General features: G+C 39.6%; 1 protein-coding gene and 1 long non-coding RNA gene across 4 annotated transcripts in view; one reads left to right on the top strand and one right to left on the bottom strand.

Annotated features, from left to right (window-relative positions):
• FSTL5 (follistatin like 5) overlaps nt 1-27,459 on the top strand; it is a 626,682-nt gene that overhangs the window by 88,617 nt on the left and 510,606 nt on the right. For all 3 annotated transcript variants that reach the window (XM_045019769.1, XM_045019768.1, XM_045019770.1), the window contains one exon: nt 16,039-16,177. In XM_045019769.1, coding sequence (XP_044875704.1) covers nt 16,039-16,177 — 139 coding nt within the window. The remainder of the gene's footprint in view (nt 1-16,038; nt 16,178-27,459) is intronic.
• LOC123371889 overlaps nt 21,042-27,459 on the bottom strand; it is a 38,634-nt gene continuing 32,216 nt past the window's right edge. Inside the window, exon 4 of the long non-coding RNA XR_006579993.1 lies at nt 21,042-21,297. This is a non-coding gene — a long non-coding RNA (uncharacterized LOC123371889). The remainder of the gene's footprint in view (nt 21,298-27,459) is intronic.

Below are 27,459 nucleotides of genomic sequence, written 5' to 3'. Positions count from 1 at the left end.
GATGGTTGAGAATGTGATTTGGGATCAGAGATGCAGTGGAAGAATATCAACATTACCAGCAAGATATGCTGACAGGACTCACAGGTATGATGGTCATAGCTGATGACATTCTGATGAATGGATGCAAAGACAACAGGGTGGAAGTTGTGACAGATCACAAGTACAGTCTCATGTGTCTGCCAGAAAGAGCCTGGCGAATAAATCTAAAATTGAATAAAAACAAGATTAAATTGTGGTTGACTATAATACCGTAGATGGGACAATTGCTGACCTCTGAAAGGCTGCAACCTGACCCTGAAAAGGTAAAAGGAATACAACAGATGCCTACCACTAAAGCTATTAAATCAGTTCAGAAACTATCTGACAAAATATTTTCCAAACCTGTCAGATGTGTATGAACCCCTAAGGTGACAATTGGACAAAGGCGCAGAATGGACATGGTTACCTCAATCTGATGTATCCATGTTGTGTATCAAGGAGCTGGTGACCAACTATCCTATCCTGAAATACTACAACATGAGCGATGAACAACCATACAACATAATGCCAGTAAGATAGGGCTTGGAGCATCACTGAGGCTGTGATTGTCTCACAGAGGTTGCGGAAGTCATGAATTGTGTGACTTTCCACAGCTTCTGTGACTTCCGCAGCAGTTGGTGTGGCTGACTCTGCTGGAGTGACCCAAGGCCAGCTGCTTGGGCGATCCCCAGGGCCGTCTACACTGGCAGCTGCTCGGGAGGTCCTGGGTAGCTGGCTTTGGGGACCACCCAAACAGTGGTCCTAGGGCCAGCCCCAGGGAGTGCCCCAGCAGTGGTCTCGGGTGGTCCCTGGGGCCAGCCGCACCAGCCGCTGCTCAGGCAGTCCTGGGCAGCTGGCTCCAGGGACTGCCAAAGCAGCGGCAGGTGCAGCTGGCTCCAGGGACTGCCAAAGCAGCGGCAGGTGCAGCTGGCTCCGGGGAGTGCCTAAGCAGCGGTCCTGGTGACCGCCCAAGCAACAGCAGTCCTGGGGGGGCTAGATCAGTGGCCTCACCGGCACATGGAGGCTGTCTGGAGAGTGGACCCTGGGGAGCAGCAGCCAGAGGCAGTCAACCCCCAGCACTGGAACAGGGGACCCTGGCGCAGCAGGGCCTCAGAAGTAGAGATTTAGTCAGGTATTTTTGGGAAAAGTCATGGACAGGTCATGAATTTTTATATATTGCCTGTGACCTGTCCATGACTTTTCCCCAAAATACTTGTGACTAAATCAGCCATAAGCATCACTGCTACAAAAGTAGTCTTCATAAAAAGGTTACTACTGTCAATGGAACAAAAATATGCTGAGAGTGAACAGGAATGTCTTCCACAGTGTTAGACAGACAAGGTGGTTATTGGACCAACTTCTGCTGGTGAGAGACAAGCTTTTGAGCTACTATTTTGTTGGCCCCAAAACAGTGCATGCTGCTGAAACACAAGTGCTGCAACTTAGATGTACATTATAAAAAACAGACAGACATGCGCATAACTGACTTCTTATCCAGAGCAGCCTTGCAGCATGAAAGTAAGGCAGCTGGATAAGAATATGATACCCACAACCTGATAGAAATATAGAAAATACAGAAAGACGCAAGAAAATCAGCTAAACCAATTATTTGTCAGTTTCAAGGCAGCATCTAGAAAGAATCTGAGAACAAACTATACAAGCTATATTTTCAGTGCTAACATTCATCATTCTGTCAGGATGGCCAAACACAGGTGGAGAAGCCTCACTTGCCTCCCAAGAATACTGGAACTATCCTGAGAATCTGAGCATCAAAGATAGCTTCCTATATAAAGGCAGTCAAATCATAATGTCCAGACTATTGAGAACAAATTGTCTGAAGAATACATCAGAGCCGTTATGGAATGGAAGCATGTATCTCGAAAGCCAGAGGTATGGTAAGCTGGTCAAACATGACCCCGGATAGCTGAAACCTGGGGAGCAGTTGTGATACACAAGGGGGAAATGCAGGCCAAGCAGCAGAAAGATACAATGAAAATGGACAGCATCCCTATCGGACCTTGGAGCAAAGTAGGAACAGACCTTTTCACTGCAAACCACACTCAATAACTACCTCATAATTGCAGGCTACTATTCAGACTTCTGGGAACTAGGCCAACTGTCAGACACTACGGCAGTGACCATCACAGACAAAGCAGTGAAGCATTCCATCGCACATAGTATCCCAAACTATGCAGTTTCAGATAAAGAACCCTTAAAGTGAGTTTGTGCAGTTTACTTGGGCATGGAAATTCAATCATATCACATCATCACCATACCACAGACAGTCATATGGTAAAGCCAAACTGGTAGCTTAAAATTTCTAAGGCTCTATTAAAGAAAGCTGTAATAAAAAACACAAATATATGGCTGGCTATCCTTGAATGGAGAAACACTCCCACCCAAGGCATTAATAGCATCCCAGAACAATACTTGATATTATGCTGCATGTGTACCTATGTGCCTATAGCCCCAGCATACTGGCAGTGGTGGAAGAAGTAATAGATAAAAAGGAAGAAAAACCAGCAAAGGCCAAAATCTACTACATCCGACAAACAAAAAACCTCCCAGAGCTACAAATGGGAGATCCTATCAGGATCAAACTATTTTCTCAAGATAAATCATGCACTTGGAAGCAAGGTATATGTATTGAGCAGATTAATCCTTCTTATAAGATACATAACAGTGAATGGGTGTGTATTCACCAAAATTACAAATGCATTCACCCACAAGAACACAGGAAAAAACCAAGAATGTGAAAGATGACAAAATGTGCATTTTGCTGAGACTTGATCAGCAGGACAAAGAAGAAACAGACTCTCAAAAATACCCCACCAGCAGAACCAAGTGCAAGGTAGTCTCCCATTGCCATAAGAGAGACTCACATTCTCTCCAACATCCAGCCACCTGCAAGGTTTATACAAGACTCTGGACAATATTAATACAGTAGAGAACAATCCTCTCAAACTCAGAGGAAAATACCTTAGTTGCCAAGCAAGCAAGTCCTTGATTATCTTAAAAAAAGGTGGTGCTAAGTTTTATATGTATGATGCTGTGACCTTTATGTAGGTATAATAGACTGTTAAGTTTGCAAGTACATTATGGTATTCGGGGTTCATTTTGTTATTTCAAATAAATGTGACAAAAAGGAGATTGGGATAAATAGGTGCTATAGTATGATTGCACATAGGAACTTAAAGAACTCTACTTTCGGGAAGTGTTTGATGAGAAAGAAAAGCTTATGTGGGGGAAAGAATAAAACCTGAATATTGCACTATTTTGCTCTATTTCTTTTTATGCTGGAACATGGAAAAATAATTATATCCGTTCTGTCATTGTGATATTTACAATGGTACAGTAATTTCAGATGACATGTGCTGAGTGGTAGAATATCCCTAATCTCTTGTTGCATAGAATTCTATTGTTTCATGCTTTAGCTATAACCCAGGTGTCTTTGTGTGTACTGGGCCAAATTATGAGAGGCACTGTGCACATACAGCTCTGTGGGACTTAAATAGGAGTTGTAAGTGCTCAGCACCTCTTAGGAATTATTTCACTGTTTAGAGGAAGTTTGACTGAAGTTTAAATTACTGAGGTAATGGTCAAACTTCAAAATATTTGCAGGTTCAGTTCATATAATCTTAGCCAGCTCAAAAGTTCAGATATTTATAGGATTGTTATCCAAATTATCCTGACTTCTTGGGGTTTGGATATACTTCAAGGGTAAAATACATTAATTATAAGATAATATTGGGCAATAAGAATCCATCAGCAGGTGCAGGGCAGAGAAACCGGTTCTCTGGATTAATCTCATGCCTTTGGTATGGGTAATGTATGGGTTTCCCTCATTTTGTCCACTTCAACAGAGAGGAGCAGTTTAACTAACTAAATGATTTGCAGTATTTACCACTCCAGTGACAATCAGAGGGTTTCAGGATTCAAAAGACGTGTTCCAGTATGGTCTACTGAAGACTCATTCTGACTGAGATCATTCTGAGCAATGTATTTATGTAGGACACTTTTCAATCAAACTTGAATGTGATCATATACTAGGTTGAATTCTAGTTGTTGAAGTGGGAGGTTTTATGCTTAATGAACTGCAATTATGTAGTTTTTGCTGCTGTTTAAGATTGAGGACAGTGGTTGTATATGTATCTTGTAGAGGTAGATAATATAAATGTAATATTTGGAAGTGCAAAGGATATTCTTCTGAGATGGCTGCTGAATGACAATCCCTGGTGATGTGGGTGAAGACAGAATAAAACTAATACATATTTTAAAAGTAATGGACCCAGAATGCTTTTAGCAGTATAATGGTGAACAATATACTGTAGGTAAAGTAAAGAAGAGTTTCTTCTTGTGTCTTGCTTACCATACTCCTGCTAATACATGATGCTAATCTTGAGGATAGAGTTAGAGAGTATGTATTTTGACTTATTCCAAAATGGCTACAAATGTGTAGTAGAAGCCATATTGTAATACATAGGCTTTGGGTATATGTTGTCTGGCTATGCTGGAAGAAGGACAGGAGGCACTGAATGTGGTTTAATTAGGCTGTCAGGGACTACCTAGTAGATAAAAGTGTACAGTGCAGGTAACTCCGTGATCATTTTCATATATACATAAATACTCCATGAACCCTTCCCCATATACCCATCCTGGACCCCAGCGAACCTGCAGCTGGGACTTCACCATCCCTCAAATGAGGGTTGGAGGGGCTATAAAGGAGGAGGGGTTGGCTTCCTAGTATGCTAGTCATAGAAGCCCCAAACCTGCCTTTTTTGGTACTCTAATGAATACTGTCTTTTAAATTCTTTATCAATCCATTTTTTCTGATCACTGTATCCCTTCCCTATGGAGTACTTGCACTGGACATCCACCACATGCTTTCATAATGAGTTGTGACATCATAGCTTAACTTCTATTCCATGTTCATCCCAACTAAGCCCCCCCCTCCCCCTGAAGCTGCTGTGGGAAACGTGACAAATCCCCCACTTTGCCTTGGCCAATCTGGTGGTGAGAGGGGAAATTTCTTTCCAGCCCCCGCAAGAAAGAAGTGACTTGTGCAATGCCCGCAGCAGATCCTGACAACCTGCAATTTCACCACTTCCATGGGTGGGAGAAGGGGTACTGCTTTGCCTGGGTCAGGTAAAAGAGGGCTTCTCCTGCCTGGCATGGACCTATATAATACCCATCACTTCTGGTCACCTGCAGGGAGGGATGGGTCAGCATCCCTTTGCTGACCCGCTCTGCAGCTGCTGTAAAAGTCATTTCATGCCTCTCTAATCCCTTAAAGAGAGACACACTTTTGTCCAAAAAACAAGACAACCCCTCCCTCCCCCCCCACTTAATGTATGATATAGTCATTAGTATGACATGTGAGATGGTAAATAATTCCACAAAGGTTTTAGAAAGGATGCTGTTAAAATACTGACAACCACAAACTGTCTAACAGCTGACAAAGCTGTTAAAGGTTACACAGGACTGAATATCTGACAATCTGATCAAACTACTTTCACAATATGAGCAAATGATTTATTCATTGGCTCTGAACCACCCCTTCTTATATACTGTGCTTCACTGGCACAGTCTAGCCCTAAGCAATGGAGAAGAGAAGCAACCAACCATTCAGTGGGGAGCATAGACCAATATTATAGCCCTTGCCAGATTCTCTGGTGGTTTCCCTCAAGGCCTCTGTCTTGTCTGTTTAGAGCTCCAGCTAGCAAATCCAGACCCGAGTCTTCATAACAATGGGAACACAAAGACTATGTTGCCCTTGGGGGGATACAGTGAGGCAGATGCCCTGGTTGCCCTTTAGGTGAGGAACACAACACACTCAGGACTGAGACACTCAGGTTTATTAATCCAAACCTTTATTTGGACTAAAAGCATACCTCATGATTTCAATTACCATTAAATCAACGAATGACAGATATATGGAAAAAGATATTAGTCAATTAACTTCTCCTGGGGCATAGCATGGATTTCTCTTACGAGATTCCAACTATCCCCTTACTCCCTTTACACATACAGCATAAGTATTTCCCTGTTCTGTCCCAACTCGATCGCTCTACATGACTTATGCTTATGACATTTCTAACACCTTTGACTGTCAAACAGAGTAAATCTTAGTGGGCACTCAGTTTTTATGTTCAGGAGATTCAAAAAATTAAAGTAGAGCCCTGTTTAAGCCTTTATTAAAGTAGAGCCCAAAATTTAAGCCTTTCCGCACTGTTCCAAATATCATCTCCCTTTGCAGTGATGGAAGTAAAATGCAAAGGATGCAGGATTTTTTACTTGCTGGGTCCAAAAAAAAAAAGCTACTTTTGTTGAGCAAGTATATTTCCTGAAAACATTTTTTTCCTTCTACATATTAGATTTTTGGTAAATCTGTTTGGTCTTTCAATGCTATATTTTCTTTGAGATAAGTTTGGTCTATAACTTCGAATTGTATCCATCAGTTATCCTCAGCTCCCTTACTTATCTACAATTCTTATTGTTGACTATTACTTTATATTGCAGTAAAAGCATGGTACATAAATGTACTGCACATCCTAATGTAATGAGCTGTTAGAAAAGGGCACTGCCATTTTATGCTCAAACTTATCCATTCTATGTGAATGTAAAATTACACAAGACACAAATGTATGAAAATGTTATTCAGTTACTACATACTTAATGATTAGATTAAAATCAATAACCAAACAAGACTTAGGGCCCAAGTCTGTAGTCATTAACATCAGTTGGTGTTTTGGGTGCTTAAGCAATGCACACTGGAGACTATAAAGATCATAATGTTATTTGTTGTAGTTGAATCATGGCAGACATCCTCCAAGTATAACATAAAAGAGTAACATTTTTCTAGGATGTTTTTATGATATTTTTCCTGGTGGTTCTCAAATTAAATGTATTTTTAATTATTTGTGTTGTGGTAGTGCCTACAGGAATTAGGGTTCCATTGCATTAGACATTATACATGTGCAAAGGGCCAAATCATGACTTTTGGTACCCACTTATGTAGGACAGTAAGGGAACAGTGTGGATTTTGGATGAAGTTTTAGTGTCTCCTCTTATTTAATATAGTCAATTTTCCTCCTTGTTTAGCCCTCAAAATTGAATAGTATTAATATGTAAATCATGTTACTCTTATTATGAAGATGTAATAAAAAGCAGTAATTGATTTAAGGAAGAGTAGTACCCTCTTCAATGGCTTTTTAAGGTAGAAATAATCATTGTAGCAATCACATTATGAAATAAGTTCAAGAGAAATTTTGTCTGACTTTGACAAAAATGAAATGAGCAGCAAATAAGAACTGCAGACATCATACCTCTGGGATTTTAGGCAGAGCCTGTCCTAAAAGCTGCATTTCTTCTTTAATTTACATTTTAAGTGCTCATCAAGGTAAAAGGCAATGAAGTCAGAAGACTGAACGTGTAATAATTTTCTCTTCTTTTGAACCAGAACAAAGAAAAAACTCTTCAAGGTCAGATAATTTTTAAAATTGTAAGGGGTCTATTCTTTCACACCACATGAGGCCAAAATTTATGCAGTTTAAATGGAAGAGTGGTGGAATGTGACTTTCCTCTCAGTTTTATGTGAAATTACTATTCTGTAGCCTACATTTTCATTATACGATGGAACTTTCCTCCAGTGCACAAGAGAGGCACAGGTTCAAAAGTGGATGGCCAGTTTTAGCATGTATAACTGTTAACTTCAAGGTCACTATCAGCTAGAGGTTAACAAATAACTACTTTCAAACATTTTCACCAATATACTGGATACAAATAAGCTTTACCCCAACATTAGAAGTCAAGTTTCCTTGTTTGTACATTTTTTTTCTAAATCATTGTTACTGGAGACAATAAAAGAAAAATACCATTCTTTGTGTATACTTGAATTCCAAAATTACAATGAAATATATGCCAATATTCCATAATGCAGGGCCATTTCAACTCTTCAATACCAACAATCTGCTGGGAATATTTGGTTTTCCTCTGTGTTAGCTTGGTATTAGTAGCATCCATATCTGACTTTGAATTAACACCAGAGTGTTCTAGTTACAGAACCTACAGAGTCAGAAACAGTTACAGAACCTACAGAGTCAGAATCAGTTTACTTATGCAAAAGCATCCGTCTATAATAGACCATGCTGGCCCTTTAAGAACAGGCATGAGCCAGAACATCTGTTAAAGGGCCTCAGCCCTGTTAAGGCCAGGAATTTTTGAAGCTGTAGTCTCCAAACAGGTCAGATCACTGCAGACTGGAATCATGGGCTGCTAAAACAAAGGATGATGTACTATATAAGGGGCAACTTTACATTCAGGAGAAAGAGGACTAGGGAGGACTATGTGGTGGGAAACCTGGAAGGAGCAATAGTAGAGGCTTTCTGGTCGGAGCTCTCCAGGGAGCTAGGTTTTGAACTGAGACAGGTGTGGAGGTCTGTGCTAAGAGGGAATGAAAGCTGGGTAGGGCTTGGTGAATGCCATAAATACAGAAACAGCCAGAAATAGTAAGTAGCCCTTATAAAGAGGAACAGCTTGAACTTTGGGGAAAGCAGCTGTTTCACTGCATATCCAGGACTGGAGCCTGGAGTAGAGGGAAGACTTGAGCTCCCTGCAAATCATGGTGGTTAAAACCTCTAGAGGAAATAGCCTTGCTTTCAGATGAGTTGAAGGACTGCAGTTGTATGTAGCATGATATAATCAAAAGCATAAAGGACTAGCAGTAGTGCCAGGAGCATGGACATAAGTATGTAGGATAACCACTGTTCCCCAACTTGTTCACATTTTAAGCTTAGTTGAGTTCCCATAACATGAGTAAAAAATAAATTATAGTCCAGACTTTAACATTCTAATCACAGTCATGTTCTTGGACTCCTAGGGCACTCTTCTGCCTCTGTGTAATTACTCATGTATCTTTTTGTTTTTACCACACACCTACACATTGGCGGCATAGGGATATTAGCTGCAGGATACAAAAAGAGAAAGTAAATAGTAAGTCAGCTTGCATATAAAGATCAATTTTATCTCTTATTTCAAGACTGAATAAACAGAATGACTTGCATAGATCTCAACCCTCATCTTTTTACTTTGTTGTCTGTGGAGATGGTAGTTTCAGTATACAGCATATCTCTGAAATGCATAAGAAACACAAACAGGAGACTCTCATACAATTTTTATAAGAAGTGTAAGTGTGATTCTTATAGGTCCTTCCTGGATAGATTTTATCTGGTCCTTAGTAAGTTATAACTTCCTCGTAATTAAACTTTGCTTGTTTTTAAGTAGTTTGATTTTTCTCTCCCTATATACCATCATTAATATCACTGCGAGTTATGCATATGTAGGAGGAGGAACAGGGGCCTTCAGTACATTCCAAATGACAAAAAGCAATCCATCTAAATGATAAAAGTATCTACTGCACAAATGCTTTCTCCCACTGTGCATGCCAGTTAGCTGGGCAGGGAGTTGAAGCGTTCATGTGGTGAAGGGGAGGAGAAACCATTACCAGTCCCCGTCAGCAGATTCAGAAGTCTTTCTACTGCATAGTGGTACATCCTCCAGCCTGATCTGCTCCTCATTCATCTCCCTTGTAAAAGAAACCAGAGATCAGTGAAGTTTAACTTCACAGGGGAGAAGAGTACCACTCCCTGCATGGCAAACAAATTCTGTCCCACCCTTTGTGCAGTGAAACAATCTCTGTTCCTATGCCATTTTGCAAAGGATAAGTTAGGATTTGCTTTGGAAGAAACAATCATTAATGTAGGTCTGATACGTCTGATAGAGGGAAGGTATTTATAATGCTGAAGAGTTCTCAACCAGATGTAATTTTGGTATCTTGTATCTTGTAGAAGAATATATGGAACGTCCATAGACATTTACAAATGCTACAGACTTCTCTATAGAATCTGAATAGCCAGAAGACTTTTATTTATAAAATATAGCATATGATATGGGCTCCCAATACCAATGGGAGATACATGAACCCTAAAAGGAGAAATGCACCAATTTAAATAACAGATGTATTGGTTTTTCTCTTGATTTTTATAGAATATAATGTTAAGGAAGAAGATTGGTCTTGTGTATGTGAGGTGCTCAGATAATACAGGTTGAACATATGTAAGTACCTAAATGGAATTTTCTGGAAACCTTATATAAATTACCTTCCCAACTGTATTTCTTCTTCTGTAGGTGTCATTTTTAAGTACCAAGAAACAAGACTGATATTGATTACTGTAGCTCAAGCAATATGAATCAACATGCATGGTATTTTCTTCAGTTGCTATTAGGTCAAATGAGTTAAAAATAGGTCAAACACACAAAAGCTGGCATTCCACCAAACACACAGATACCCAGGCTTACAACTACACCTCTACCCTGATATAACGTGACCTGATATAACATGAATTCAGATATAACATGGTAAAGCAGCGTTCTGGCGGGGTAAGGCTGCCCACTCTGGCCGATCAAAGCAAGTTCGATATAACGCGGTTTCACCTATAACACAGTAAGATTTTTTTTGGCTCCTGAGGACAGTGTTATATTGGGGTAAAGGTGTATTAACAGAAAGTGAGGAAATCTGAACTAGCAGAGAATGTTAAAAATTTGTTTTAAGAAAAGACTTCACCTTTCCTCAGAAGCAACTATGACATGAACTTTCTATGACTTTCCAGTAATTCCTGGCAGCCTCTTTTGTGTGTCATAATTTGAAAATCTGATATCTAGGGACCTGCCAGAGCTAGAAGCAAGTGCATTAGCTTGGATTGTCCCCTTTTCACTAACATAAATTTCCTATTTTAATCCTAATCACAAAATTTCAGACCTTAAACCCGTCACTTGCCTGGGACTGAATGATGTATGTCCAGCACCTGCAATTTTGCTATGGAAGTTACATATTGGGATGAGGGCCAGAAGCAAACATTTGTGTGCTATGTTGATTTAAAAAAATGACAGTACTTTGGAGCTGCTCAGAGATTTGGAATGTTAGAATGAGTCTAGTATAATGGAGTAATGGGTAGAGTGCAGGTAAGGCCATCAAAGGTGCATGATTTATGAAATTTAGCATATTTAGCATACTATCCCGTGTATTTATATTTATTTTTAAATTTAACAGTCTGATTTGTATCCCTAAAGAGTAAACTTGGCCTGCCTTACATGGGTATGAACAGCCTGAAATTGAGTAACTGATGTGGTTCCATCAGCCAACTCCCCTGCCCCCAGAATAGGAGGTTGCAGCAGCAACAAAGGATGCTCTGGATCTAAACAGGAGGATTCTGTCCCTTTTTGATTCCTGCATAATCCAAAGCAATGCCCAATAACTGGGCTTTGAACAAGGAGAATATTTGGATTTAAACTTTATCTCTTTCAAGTTTCAGTGTATCATAAAAAGTTACATTGGGTTTGTCACATGATTTTCAGCATTCCCACTGAGCTGTCAACAAATTGACCCTTACCTATGCAAATAAGAATAGCTGTTGAGATGTTTCAGCACCTGAAGTTAGAGATGCTACTTCAAAATATTGTGAAATAAATTATCCCTGTGTTATTAACTGTCTTTCAAAGTGTCCTCCGTGATGTTCACATTTTAAAATGTTATTTACAATATAAATGGCTGAATATGAAGTTAAAAAGAAATCTCGACCTTTTAAAACTATTTCTAAAGGTGAAATACATTAATTAAATACCACTAGCTTTAATACAATTTTATTAAGTATGGGTCCTGGAAGATCATGTTGTGGTTCATGAAATCCACCTTACTAAATTTCAGTTGCCTTTTTGGATTTGATTCTAAGGGTATGTCTACACTACGGGATTATTCCGATTTTACATAAACCGGTTTAGTAAAACAGATTGTATAAAATCGAGTGCACGCGACCACACTAAGCACATTAAATTGGTGGTGTGCGTCCACGGTCCGAGGCTAGCATCGATTTCTGGAGCGTTGCACTGTGGGTAGCTATTCTGTAGCTATCCCACAGTTACCGCAGTCTCCCCCGCCCCTTGGAATTCTGGGTTGAGATCCCAGTGCCTGATGGGGCAAAAATCATTGTCACGGGTGGTTCTGGGTAAATGTCATCAGTCATTCCTTCCTTCGGGAAAGCAACGGCAGACAATCATTTCGCGCCCTTTTTCCCTGGATTGCCCTGGCAGACACCATATCATGGCAACCATGGAGCCTGTTTTGCCTCTTGTCACTGTCACCGTATGTGTACTAGATGCCGCTGACAGAGGCGATTCAGCAGCGCTACACAGCAGCATTCATTTGCTTTTGCATGATAGCACAGATGGTTATCAGCCGTTCTGTACCATCTACCATGCCATTGTAAATTGGCAATGAGATGATGGTTACCAGTCCTTTTGTGCTGTACCATCTGCTGCTGTCATAGGTGCCCCTGACTGAGATCGGCCAGGGGCGCAAAAGACAAAAATGGGAATGACTCCCCAAGTCAATCCCTCCTTTATGGTATCTAAAAATAGAATCAGTCCTGCCTAGAATATGGGGCAAGTGTACTAGAGAACCAGTGTATCAGAGAACCAGAGAGCACAGCCGCTCCCTGTCAGATCCCACAGAAATGATGAGCTGTATGCCATTCACAGGGGGTGCCCCTGCAACAACCTCACCTGTTGATTCCCTCCTCCCCCAGCCTGGGCTACCGTTGCAGTGTCCCCCATTTGTGTGATGAAGTAATAAAGAATGCAGGAATAAGAAACAGTGACTTGTTAGTGAGATAAAATGAGGGGAAGGCAGCCTCCAGCTGCTATGATAGTCCAGACAGGACATTAAGCAGTGTGGGGGAGAGGAGCCCAGCATCCCGCTGCTATGATAGTCCAGGCAGAACAGAATCTTTTCTTTACACATGAAAGGTGAGGGCTGATGGAGCTCAGCCCCCTGTTGCTATGATGAAGATGGTTACCAGCCGTTCTGTACCATCTACTGGGAATGATCAGGGGTTTTTTACCCAGGTGCTCCCAGCCGACCTCACCGGAGGCCAGCCAGGGGCACTCACAGGCTGATGATGAGGACAGATACCAGTCCTTTTGCACTGCACCATCTGCCACAAGGCTGATGATGATGATGGATATCAGCCATATTGTACCATCAGCCACCCATGAGGGGGGGCGAGGATGCTGCCGTTGACTGCTGCAGCATCCCGTCTATCAGCAGCATTCAGTAAACATAGGGTGACATTTAAAAGAGTCAAGAGAGGATTTTTTTCCCTTTTACTTCTGGGGGTGGGTGAGGGGGGTAAATTGACGAGTTATGCCCTGAACCACCGCGGACAATGTGTTTGACACTATAGGCATTGGGAGCTCAGCCAAGAATGCAAATGCTTTTCAGAGACTGCAGGAACTGTGGGATAGCTTGAGTCCTCAGTTCCCCCTCCCTCCCTCCATGAGCGTCCATTTGATTCTTTGGCTTTCCGTTACGTTTGTCACGCAGCAGCGTGCTGAGTCCCTGCTGTGGCCTCTGTCTTTTTAAAAATGCTTTGGAATTTCATCTTCTGTAACGGAGCTCTGATAGAACAGATTTGCCTGCCCATACAGCGATCACATCCGTACGGTCCATGCTGGAGCTCTTTTTGGATTTTGATTTCGGACTGCATCGCCACCCGTGCTGATCAGAGCTCCACGCTGGGCAAACAGGAAATGATATTCAAAAGTTCGCGGGGCTTTTCCTGTCTACCTGGCCACTGCATCCGAGTTCTGATTGCTGTCCAGAGCGGTCAGTGGTGCACTGTGGGATACTGCCCAGAGGCCAATACTGTCAATTTGCGGCCACACTAACCCATATCCGATATGGTAATACCGATATTAGCGCTACTCCTCTCGTTGGGGAGGAGTACAGAAACCGGTTTAAAGAGCCCTTTATATCGATATAAAGGGCCTCTTAGTGTGGACGGGTGTGGCATTAAATCGGTTTAACGCTCCTAAAACTGGTTTAAATGTGTAGTGTCGACCAGGCCTAAGAAGGCTCAGGATTGAGAGGCTATTTTAAATCTTTAGAAACTTTGATCTTGAATCAACCCTTTTGAGGTAATTATTATTCAGTATTTAGATGGCAGCAGTTCCCAAAATGTTGAGGGCTTTCTAAACACAAAGCAAGATGCTTTGTTTCAATTGCAGAAACAACTCGGAATGGAAGCTGCAGTTTTCTGAGTTATGTGGAATACTTTTGAACTCTATGGTTTTACAAGTGGGCTTTCCATCCTTTTCAGCAGAGCATGCCGTATACTTTATTGTAATTTCTATAGTATCATAAATGTGCACAGAGCATGATATATCTTTTATAGGTCGCTGGTAATAGAGATTTACCTTGCACCTGTACCAAGCCCAGGTAATTAGGGTTGGCAAAGGAGAGTTCCTCAAAGGCAAAATTGCTTAAATCCTTCTCCCCAACAAAGACAATGGACTGTTACAATTTTGAACCAACAGTGACTCCTACTATTCCTGCTCCTCCATTCTTTGAGGAATGTATGCAATGGTTGGTGAATCCATAAACTGTTGGATTTACTCACCCTGCCCCTCATTCTACCTTTATCTTTTCTCCTTCCTCATCCCACCAAACTTTGTTGAATGGGAGTAGTCATTATTATTTATTATTGTACTACTATAGCAGCCAAGATCCTGGTACCATTGTGCTAGATTCTTCATAAACACATAGTAGGAGAGAGTCCTTGCCCCAAAGATTTTACAATGTGAATAGAGAAGACCAGAGCTGAGCAAATAATTGATATTTCAGCTCAGTGACCAAACTAGAAATCTGTGTGTGTGTGTGTGTGAGCTGAGCAGGGAGGGGTGATGGAGTATATGTTAAATTCTGAGTTTACTGGTGTTACAGGATATAAACCAGCATAACCAAGATCAAGTTTCTCAATGTATGCTTATAGATACAGCATCTTGAATATAGTAGAACAAAACAAAGATACAAACAATATCCCCTTTAATTCTGGGTGATGGCTAGAGTAGTACCAATTCACATGATATTTATTTTATATATTTAAAATTATTTTTCCCTGTCTCATACGCTAGGGGATATACACATATAAAATAAAAGTTTTAATGAAATACACTAAACAAATCATTAAATAAACACATAAAACCTTCCTAATCCCTAATCCTCCTCTGTGTGATGTCTTGAGGATAGACTGTCCAGGTTCCTGATTGAGGCCCTACTTCTGGGATTCATTATGACCTCTCTATGCCACCTCTGGTGGGCACAAAGTCAGCAGAATTAGCCATTAGTGTCTATTTTATGCCAATGATCAGAGTAGTCCCTGACAGGTTCCAGAATCTTTGTTCCCTCACAACCTTCCTAAGATGTGCTAACTGAGCTCAGCCACAGCTCAGCTGTGGTTTTTGAAACAATCAAAGAAGAGTTTTCTCTCAAAGAATCTAACCCAGTTTTTACTCATTGCATCACATACTGGAACAAGACTTCGGGATTTTAGTCAGTGGAATAGAAATACACATTGAGTGCAGACATAATTAATGAAGCTCATAAAATGTGTGCCTCAGTACCTTGATTTAAGAAGCTCACCAGCATATTGGGATATATTAAGGTATGTGTTCACATGTACAATGCATTGCATACAGCTTACGTTTACATGTCCTGTATGATAACTAGAATAGCGAATATATACTAGAGATGACATCCTCCACTAGACAGTGCAATGTTTGAGAATATGCTTATAAACAAAAATCACTGTCATTGGTGTTCTACTTCTTTTCTCCTCTTCAGTTTTAATTCTTTTTGTTTTCTTCAACACTTTTCTTTTATGTACTATGTTATAAGTGCTGAATGCTGATTAAAAATATTTAGTCTAATACAACTTAGTCATTTTTTGATTCCTAAACACCAGCCCATCATTTTTTTGACTATCAAATGGATTATGCTTGATAATTTTGATAGCATCTATTCTAGTCTTCAAATGGAATTTTATTTTTTTTAGTTTTTATTAGATTATTTGTGGGAAAATGATTTATTAAGATCTGTCATTAATCTTTTACTATTTTTTATTTTGACAGGAGGAAACCAGTAAGGATGTTTATGTGGTGGTCAGCTGTTTTATTTCTTGGATGCATTTCGCTGGGAGCAGAAGGGTGGCCAGTCAAGGAAGGATATGATTTTAAGCCCTATCAGCCTCTAGTAAGATTACGCCACAAGGTACTGATTATTTTCTAGCATTCTTTGCTTTTCCACAAATAAGGAATAATTTACTCAGTAGACTTTTATTTTATCAGAGTAACCATTTGGAAAGAAACTCTTTCCAATAATGAAATCTTCAGAATATTGCTCTGATTAATCAGTATAATGGAGCTGCTTTGCAACTCTCCCGGGATCAAAACAGTCTTAAGTCTAGTTTCCATAGTCACAAGATAACTTCCCTTGCATAGGGTGATTCTCTAGCAGTACAGAATCATCATAGCATCTCCTAAACTGTTCCTCCCTGGGCTGCCAGTTTAGGTGAGTGGCCATGGAAAGGTATACTGGGCTGCTATAATGGGTCCTGGGGGTTGTCTGCAGTTGGCATAGACTAAAACAAGCCTTTTAATTGCTTTAACTTATGCCAAAGACAGAAGCAGCACCTGGACAGCCTTAGGATCTAGGCATGGGCCACAATGGTGACTTAAAACCACCTTTGCCCTCTACTTCTGGGCTTGTGCCGGGTGCACTTCAGCTGGAGAATCAGGGCCATTATCTGTATTAAATATCTAAGTATTTTGAAACCATCAAAGTTGCTGTTAACATTTCAAGGTATTTTAGTTTAATCTCTTTGTACAGTTTACAAAATATCAAAACTGTTTCCTGATATTTGTAAGTTTGTAAAGATGAGCCCAAATCCTGAAGTTCTCATTCGGTCTATGTTCAGGTGAAACTCACCATTGAAACCAGTGGAAGTTTTGCCTAAGTAAATACTGAAAGATTTGCCCATGAATGTACGTTATTTATGTAAGTACAGTATATTTCTTACAGATGGAACATAAAATATGTAAACACTATATTTTAGTACAATTACAAAGAAATGGTATAGTATGAATCCTCTGTGGATTACTGTTCCAATATCAGCATGTACTAAGAATGTCTTGAGTATGTGAGGCCCAGTCCTGCAAACACTCATACATGTGTTTCATTTTAAACAGGTAAGTGGACTACCTGGCAGGATCAGGGTCTTAGACTTTACCTGTTAATTCAATTCCATTTATGCAAATTCAGAGCAGTGTACTCTACTACAGTAGCAAGGAGAAGAAAGAAAAAATGAGAAAACAATAGACTGAAACTAGGAGGAAATGAAAACAGACAGACAGGAAGGGTGACCACGAAAACAGCCCTGGAAATGCAGACAGTTTAGGTGGAAAAGAAAAAAGAGGAAGAAAGGAGATGAAAGCAGAGATAGAGACAGAAGCAGGAGATAAAAAAACCTGACAACAACTAAGAATACATTTTTTAGATTTACGTGGTCTCTAGTTAATATGTCTTAGGTTACCGTTAGTCTGTTTGTAGTGTTGTTGGTGGAGTAATTCTTAGATAGCTGTTTTATGTTTGGAACAGAATATGATGCAGATTACAAGCATAGTTTGTGGAGATTAACACAGATAAAAATAGAGGATTATTTTTTGTCTCTCATCTCTAAACCATCATTGCTTTATTTTATTTAGTCAATTCTATTAAAAGGCCTCTGATATTATACTCATACATTTTTGTTTGCAATTAGTTGTGAGAATGTATCGGGCTGGCAGTGTTTTCCTGAAACACCCTCCCTCTAGTGTTGGTACTTCTGGGGAAGGTTTAAAATAGTCCTGTTGACTCACTGAGATGACTTGTCATCACTATCTGGCTATAAAGGAAGTGGGATTCTCTCTCAGAGAGAAGAAAGATGTAAACTGTGGACTGAACATTCCTAAGGGGAAAAAATCCTCTGAACAGTCAAACCTAGTAGAAAGTGTGAGCTCGTGTTTGTTACTTTATTGTTGTAAAACTAAACCCCTAGAATTAGGTGAGTTCGGATTTTAAAGTGTGTAGACTTTTTTATACTGCAGGTTGGTAAAGGGCGCTGCTTACAGAATGCAATCAATGATGGGTAGAGCTGGTCAGGAAATGGTTTTCCTGTCCCATGAAAATTTACAAGATTTCAAAATTTCCCATTCCCCATTGGTATGAAACCAAGACTTTTCAAAGTTTTTCGATTAAACACCCAGAGAAAAAGACCCCAGAATAGCCCGGTGGTTAGGTTACCCACTGTGATATGGAAGAATCTTCCTGATTTAGATCAGCGACTTGATTCTGAATCTTCCACATTTCAAGTGAATGCCCTAGCCACCAGGATGTTGGCTATTCTGGGGTATTGTTCTCTTTCTTTCTCTCTCTCTGATGTTGACCACAATTCTATCCTGGACTTGGGAAATTTTTCTGATCAAAGTCTCATTAAAATTGGTACATTCCCATTAAAAGTTTTGATTTTGACAAATTGACATTTTTCCGGGGCGGGGGGGGAGGGCGGAGGGGACTACTTTGTCAAAAAAATTTCCTGACCAACTTTAATGATGGGAATTATTTACTTCTGATTTACTCTAGTGGAGTAATTCCTGAGTTACACTAGTTCAAGGGAATCAGAATCACTGTCCTTGAAAATAACTGTTAAGAAATAGGGGACTGGAATGTTATGTTTTACTGCAGAAGTGATGGCACATTCTGTTAGCATATCTTGTATTTTTATTTCTTTGAAAAAGATAAAATTAAAGTTTTAAAAAGAGAAAAAATTTGAGTGATAAAAGTGAAGAGAACATAGGAAAAGTGGAAGAAAAGTAGATGAAATTGAGAACTAAAATGTTTTCTGACAGCTAACCAACAAAATCTGTGTGTTAATTATTTTCTGGAAAATGTTTCTAGATGATAAAATGATCTAGCTTTCAATATTAGTATAAAACAAAAAGATACAAAATGCGTCCTAAAGTCAATTTTTTGTAATCAGTTCTGGCACTGATATGTATTCAATGTATTTAACAAATAATAATATTTTATATCGGATATGTACCATGAGAATCTGAGCCTTTTTCTGCTTCCAACAAGCATTTTATATTTCAAATATTTAAATAAATAGATTCAATTAGGTAAGATTGCTTATTGCAGGTAAAAGATGATCACAAGTACAGCATGGTGTTACTTGCTATTGAGTAAGTAACATTTCTGAATGGTTTATGGCTGCATAATGTGAAAGCAAAAGAGGATTCACTGTTGCTGCAGTGCTGGGAAGCTTAACCAACGATTACAGTACAGTCAGAGTAGTTTCAACTGTCAGGTGAAAACAGTATCCCATTTCTTCTTAGTTAACTTGAAATGATTAACTTATCAGCTTGAGGAGGTAGTTACTGTTTACACTGTTTCTGTAGTTAGTAAGTTTAGATATTCACAAAGGTTTTATGCATTTATATTTAAAAATGAGTTATATGCCACTTTTGTGCAGGGTGTTTTTTTTGTTTTGGTTTGGTTTTTTGTTTGTTTGGTTTTTGCACAGTTGCAAGTAGGTATAGGAAAACTCAGGCAACTTTGAGATTAATTTAAATTATATATATATTTTAATTGTCAATGATCTCTCTTCAGAACTCAATAGGCTAAATTCCATCCACACAAACCCACTAATATCAGGATTTGTATACTGTAATCCTGATATTAGTGGGTTTGTGTGGATGGAATTTAGCCTATTGAGTTCTGAAGAGAGATCATTGACAATTAAAATGTCACAATGATACACACACAAACATAAAATAGCTGCCAAGAATGTTACCAGGGAAAGATATAGTTGCCACTGAAGGCAGCAACATCCTTGCTAAAGATAATAAAAGAGAGAGAGGATTCCCTAATCCACTGATTTAATAGACTGAGTAGTAAAGTCTATTATAAATTAAATCAATAAGTTCTTCAGATATCACTAGCTAATGCTCAGTGTATGAATTCTCTAGAAATGCCATGCAAATTAGCCAGCTGAAACCACATCACCCAGGAAAACAAATATAGACATCTAACACGTACCAAACTCTAGCTTTCCCATGTAAATCCTATAGTACTGTGGAAACAGTGGAACAGGAAACTAAATCACCACTGTTCTTCTCACTGTGAAGACATTATAATTTGGAAGTGGGTCACTGTCAGCTTTCCTAGAAACATCATGTGACTTCCCACAGCCCTTCTTCCATTTTCCTCTCCCTCCTGCCCCCGAGAACCTCTCTATTTTACAAGCAAACACACACACCACTTGGTTCCAAACTGTTTCTCTTTCTCTCTCACAATGTTACTCTAACCAGGGTTAGAGAGGCCTTGGGGGAGAGATCGATGGTGAGTGCTTGGGTTCGTTGATCTCTGTGGTAGCAGACAGAGGAAGACAAGGCAGAAAGAAATCATGTCTGCAGTGTAACCAGAACTGAGAGGTTTATTACTTGTCATTAACTCTCAGTGTGGTGTTGCTAAACAAAGATGCCGGTTTTAGATTCGTGATGCTAAGTGCATGATCAATGGTTAATAAAGTTTCAGATGTCCATGATTTCATGCAAATGGTTTGCATTGCATCACTGAAGGCTTGTTGGGTGATACTGCTAGACTGCTTTTGATGCAGTTGATTATGGCCAGGCATTCAGCTCAGCCTGAATTGAGGAAGAATCAGTGAAGAGGTGATATGGCTGTGCTTTTTGTATCCAATCTGCAATTCAAGAGATGCCCTACACCATAAGTGGATAGAATACAGAGTATGGAGTAAAACTGGGACTGGTTCTGCTGTACCAGTCACTTGCCAGAGAGGGAAGTCCCTGCATGAGTTTATGGGTTTCCTCACCACAGTGGCGTTGGAGCCTCTATGGCTGCTAATGCTTTGTGCCTTAACAGCCATCTCATGACATCTTTTGAATCAGCTCAAGATTTCTTAACTAATATATTGGCCATGGAACTAGCACATGTAATAACTGTCTCATTTCACATAATTTGCCACACTCTTAATTTAGTTTCTGGATTGGGATTGTAGGTTAGGTAGTTAGCACTTTTGAATTTGTCATGGTCTGATCATTGCCTTTGTCAGTTCAGAGGTTGGGACAGACTTACATTGTTGGGATGAGGGACTTGTGCTGATCGTCTGCCCTTACTGGTCAAGGGAATTGGAGCTCTTTCAGAAGGCCACAAGAGTCTTTATTATTCTCCCAAAAGATTTTTATCTTTATCTCTTTTATCTGTTTATTTTATTTTTTATCTTGAGCCATCAAAAGGGTAGTCTCTGTTCTCCGGCTTCATTTTCATATGACCTGCAATAGATGAAATAAGATGAAAGATGTTTTGACAACAGATGCTTCAGACTGATTGGAACATACAGATTATAAAAAAAAATGCCATGACTGTAGAGAACTTATTCCTTTATGACTGATGCAGGCCATCAGGGAACAACTAGTCTCATCTTTGATGAAAACTATTAACATTTCCCTTAGACAATATGTACAAGACTTTTTCTTAAGGAGACAGCTGTGCTGTCTTTTGCATCACTTGACATTGACAATCTTGCAAACTAGCTTTAAATATCTAATCTTTCATTTTTGGCTAACTTTATACAGAAAGATGTGGCAATACAAGTCTGAGTACTTAGATACCTCAGTTCTGGACCTGGGTGCAATGGGCCTGGCCAACCCCAGTACAGTCTAGGGGTGTGGGTGATAACACTGATAGTTAATGAATATTTGGATCCAATGCTATTGGAACTACCATTTCCTCATTTACACTTTCTCATGACAATACCATTACATATTATTATATGTTAATAGAAAAAAATGTTTAATGTTATTTTGATAGGTTTCACTTTATCATTAGGAATTACCAGAAATTTCTTCACCAGTTGAGCTTATCAATTCACTTTATAGTATTTCAGCAAAAAAATCTCAAAATGTGAAGGGTCCATACAAGAAAATGATCTTATGAGAGGAAGTCTAATTTCATCAGTTATTAATTGAAATTATTAAAAGTTTCATTTATGGTATTTTTAATACCCAGTATACAAAATGACCAGCTGGTGTGCAAGCAGTATGTCTCATCCTGCTTTCTGGAAATTTTCTAAGGGAATAAAATTCAATTATCTGTAACTTGTCAACTCTGTGCAAGTAAACTGACAATAGTTCAGGCATTACCATAATATCATGCCAATTAAGTTCAAATGTTTGTATGAATTAGACTTAAACTAATGGACTACTGGAAAACTGGGAAATTTCCAGTTATCAAGAAAATGTTCTTGTGATTATGTCACTTTGGCTCAGCAATAGCCTATTATATCTGATCACTGAATTTTAACCACTGCTCAATATCATATCTCTGTGGTCCAAAATGGGGCTTCTTGAAGAGCACATTTCCTTAAGTAAGATGTTCCACCATTAATTTTAGAACAGTGATCCATATTTATATTTTAACTGTGCAGTACTATTAGTTGTCTGGTCTTGCTTAAGTGGTTTATCATCACTGGTTTTATTCAAAAGAACATTGTCAAAATTATGCCTTTCAAGAAAAGAAAAGGAAAATGAACAAAATTCTTGTCACAAAAACAGAACAGCAGGTAGAAGAGGGATTTGATTGGTGTAATACTTCAGAAAGATGAATAAGAAGTTCTAGAATCTGGAGGAGATTAGTGGAAGAATTTTCAGAAGAACTCAGCTCTGGCCTAACTGCTGCCACTCTGTCAACGGTAAAACATCCATTGATATCAATAGAAGCATTTAGTAAAATCAGTGATGAGTGAACATTTCTAAAAATGTTACTCCAGGTTGTCTTTTTAGATTAAACTCCACAGAATATTTTGCTGTGGTTATTCAGAGGGATGTTAAGCTATGTCTGAATGTTATTTGGGTTTACTGTTTTGCAAGTTTCTCCTGGTTCTCCGTAAGCAAAAACACTGAATAAATTTGAAATTTCATTTGGAAGTTGTCTTGCATTGCTGATGAGCTATTGTAGATCATTTATTAATATTAAGTCTCACTTCTGAAATCATTAGAAATTGTTTTTAGCACCCTAGTGAATTTTCTGCTGATGATATGTACGGCTGTGGCAGTGAAAGCAGAGAGTAAAAGTAATTTCAGTGAACAAGCATATTCTGTGGATTTCAGAAATCCAACTGAATAGAATCCTGAGAAACAGCTGTGGCTCCTTGCCCATGGCTAAAAAATATTGAATGTGCCCTGTACTACTATATGTGTAGCAGAGCTATATCTCAATTATGCTTGTACAAGATATGCATCCCCTCTCCTCCATGCTGCAATGTGCATTTAACCTGCTAATTCTTGAGAATTCTATAAAACTACTCAACCATGATGCCAGAATGGGCATGGTATTGAGTATTGTGTTTAGTTATTGATCTGAAAAGAGAGAGGACAACTAAAAAATATACCTGACCTATCTGTTATCATATAAACACCTGGTTCAGCTGCGACCTGCTGGCAACTAACAACCTGAGCAGTTCTCTCCCTGGCAGGCATTACACCCCCATCCCTTCCTGATGTGGTGTTGCCTCCAGCTGCAGTGCAGGAGTTGGTCACACCCTCCCATCTGGAAGCATGTGGCTTCCCCCTGTTGCAGAAGAATAAAGGAGACTCTCTCCCATTCTCTCAGCAGTTCCTGGGACCTTAGCCTTCCCCTCGGGTGTCCCAGCATAAAACTCCCTCCTGCTGTAGGCAAATACTTTAACCTGAGCTACACGGAAAAAATCATTATCAAGAAGCAGGTCGACTAAGACGTGTTTCATTACCCCCACATTCAAAACATTTTTCCAAACCTTCCAACACCACATGGATTTTAGCTCGTGGTATGAGGAATCTGCTTTCGCCCACCCCCACAATCTCTGCCATTTGGCCAGGTAGCATACTGGCCTTTGGGATCACACTCTGCTTAACCAGAGAGATCTGGGCCCCTGTATCCCTCTGCCCCAAATATTCCCTGCCATCAATTTGGACGGCCTTAACATGCTCCATATCTGGTTCTGCAGAGGCTAACCTCACAAAACCAATATGATAGATTTCAATTGCTTGGGGGGGGGGGTTCTGTGTTGAGGACAGCAGAGCTAACATGAGCTATTGGTTGCCTGCTTCCTCCCAGCACAGGGCAGTTATTCCTCAGGTGATCACTAGAATTACACTGATAGCACCTTATGGGTTCTTCTGCTTTTACAGAAAATTTGGGATAGGAGTTACCAGTAGAGGAATGTTTTTGGGTAAGAGAATGTTTAGGCTCTCAATCCCCTTTTCTCTTCCCAGGGGCAAAATGGGATCCTCCCTTCCCACCAGTTTTAAACCCCTCTTTCTGTGGCCTACCCTCAATAGAAGCCTGAGTCTGTTTAGTTGAAGGCATCAGCTAAAAGAGCCATCTCATCCACAGTCTTTACATCTTTGTCCCATAGACACTGCTTTACATCAGCCTTACATATGCTTAGGAAATGTTCTTGAGCAACAAGATCAAGTATTCCTTCAAAACTTGCCACCTCTTTTCCCCTCACCCATTTTCCCAACAAATCTTTCATTTTGTTTATATATTCCCCATTACTCATCCCAATATCCCTCTTAAAATTCCTAAATTTAATTCTATATGTTTCTGGGGTAATCTGAAAACTTTGCAAAACAGTATTTTTAAATTTACAGTAGTCTAAAGCATCTTCAATAGACATTCCATTGAATACATTTCAAGCTTTACCAGTTAATTTCGCAAACAGGGTAGGAACTCTCTTATCATCAGGGATTTCATTTATTACACACAGCCTTTCAAAGGTGGTCAGATGTTCAGCAATATTGTCCTCTTCACTGTATATAGGACATAAGCGTTCCCATTTGTGGATTTTTGAAGTGATGGGAGTCGTTGTGGCTGGGGGCCTCTGGTTCTGCTTCTCTAGCAGGTACAGCTGGTATTTTCTCTCTCATTCTCTTTCTTCTCTCTTGCTCACTTTCTCTCTCTTCTTCTTATCTTTCTCTCTCTTTTTCTCCCATAGCCCTTCTGTGTGAAACCTTCTCTTTTTTGAGCCTCATTCTGCCTGCCACATTTGAAATTCACAGTCCCTTTCCTTCTTCTTACACTTCCAGGCTGGCCAGCTCTAGTTTTGTAGCTGTCTCACTGGTAGTCATTTTTTCTGCTTTCTTGTGCTTATTTCTCTCACCCAAAATAAACAAACAGAAAATAACAAAATTGTGACCTTCTCCTGACTGTTCTTAGCCACTGCACTTAAGATTCACTTAACATCACAAATATCAGTGCTTAATGTGTGAACTCCACTTGGAGTAACAAGCCGCACATACAATCTGCTCACTGTGTCATTGTGACATTCCCATGGTGTTATCTGGACTGGTGATCTGCTAAATCACTCTAATCCTCGACTTTTGGAGCCAGCCTTACCCTGCTCTGCTGTGAGAACTCCCACTCCTGGGCTGTTCACGCACAGCCTCTAGCATGTAAACTGCTCCTTTGATTGTGCAACCGAATGACACTAGCCAATATCTCTGGTCTCAGACACAACCCTAGGAACCTCCATCTTGCAACGTCCAGTTATGCCTGCTGGACGGTTTAAGCTTAATGAGTTTGTCAATTTAACAAAGATATTTATCCCAAGGGGAGTCTCTGACACGCTTCAAACCAAATACACTACTTCAGGTAGAATAAACAAATTTATTAACTACAAAGATAGATTTTAAGTGAATATAAGTCAAAGCACAAAAAGTCATATTTGGTCAAATGAAATAAAAGTAAAATGCATTCTAAGCTGATCTTAAGACTTTCAGTGCCCTTACAAACTTAGATGCTTCTCACCACAATATTTCCATTTTTGCCTTCCTATGAAAAATCTGCACTTTAAGGTGAAACAAAGAAGGGAAATAGAAAAATAAAATTTTGTAGACAGAAACAGGTGCATTCCAAGTAATTTAATAATATAATAAATTGGGATAAAATATTATTTTCATTAAAAATTATGTAACGTAAAGTAGTCAGCATGCTGTATAATGTATATCAGTAAATGGGAGGCTTTATACAGATGTTCATTTCAGTGATATATGTATTGTGTATGCTATTTATGTTTTTTAAGGTTACACTCACATGCTCATTTGGGACATTTTATCCAGGAAAGATTACATGCAAAATAATGCTATTCAAAGATACAGAGAAAGGTAATGCAGGCAAAGCCTAGATTATCAAGGCTCCAAACAATCCCAAGTTTAAAAGTTCACAGTGTTTATCTAGAAGTCCTGCCTGCCTGAAGGCTTTGAGAATTCATATGATTTCATCCCCTTAAATCCTCTCTGCCCTGGAAAAAAGGCTTTCTCTTGCTGTAAAATGTAGCAGTGAATGCTGGAGACTCAGAGTACAGTGCTGCTCTCACTAGTAAAAATGTGAGAATTCTTTTATTCCTGAAGGATCTTATATTCTGTACCTATTGCCCTTTTAATATGTCCAGGGATTGAGTTACAAATTTCAGGTTTCCCCTAAGCTACATGGCAGCTTGTTTTTTGTTTTGTTTTGTTTGTTTGTTTGTTTGTTTGTTTGTTTAACTGTAGTCTTGTAAACAGTAACAATATTTAATGTTTTCTTCCAGATATACATGAATAAAATTTGACAATCTAATATCATATTATTTCTTTCCTATGTTCATTAGTATTTTCAGGACATGACCTATTTATAAAGCGCTATTATAACCATCATATGGTAGCTGCTATTAGTTGGAAATCAAGGACATTCCCTCACATGGAAAACCCTTGGAAGGAGTTTTTTGGGGAAAGAAACTGAGGTTTCCCTTACAAAGTCTGCTGCACATTGTTTCTCCCACCCACTAGTATTCCCTGTGGAAGAAGCAATAGTTCTGGCCAGAAACGCTACATTCTGCAAAAGGCCAGGATTATAGATGCAGAGGCCCTGTGCTGGCTCCTATTGTTGGCTGCTGGCAGCATCTGGCTGTACTACCTTCACTTGGGAAATTCTCTGGAGTCAATGAGGAGAGAGGCAGAAGTTTTAGCACCATCCACTGTCCTCTCCACCCATGTGAATCCTGATACTGGAGGTAGTTGACCTCACCCTATTCTTCATTGGTTGGATGAAATCTATATTCACAGGGCTCTTTCTGCATGCAGATATCACGGGCACCACCTACAGCTTGGTTAGCAGCATTGCTTCTTTATGTCACATGCCATACTATGGCAACCTTGAATGAACCATGTATAGTCCATGTTCTGGGGAACTCATGTAACTACCCTGTAAATCTTGGCTTCTCTACCTGGGGGTCATAACCAAGTGTTCAGATGCCTGACCACCCTGCCTGCCCCATATTGCTAACTAGGAAGGAGAGGGCAGGGCATTCCAATGAAAAAATTGATTTGTATATCCTTTGTTCTAACTCGAGGATTCATGTAATTCCTTCATCCCCTCTCTAGGGTGTGAGAGTTTGGGCAGCGCTTGGGCAAAGT

Source organism: Mauremys mutica, chromosome 5 (assembly GCF_020497125.1).
Source record: "Mauremys mutica isolate MM-2020 ecotype Southern chromosome 5, ASM2049712v1, whole genome shotgun sequence".
Classification (NCBI taxonomy): Eukaryota; Metazoa; Chordata; order Testudines; family Geoemydidae; genus Mauremys; species Mauremys mutica.
The sequence above is the reverse complement of the archived record's forward strand: the minus strand, read 5'-3'. Positions and strand labels throughout refer to the sequence as shown.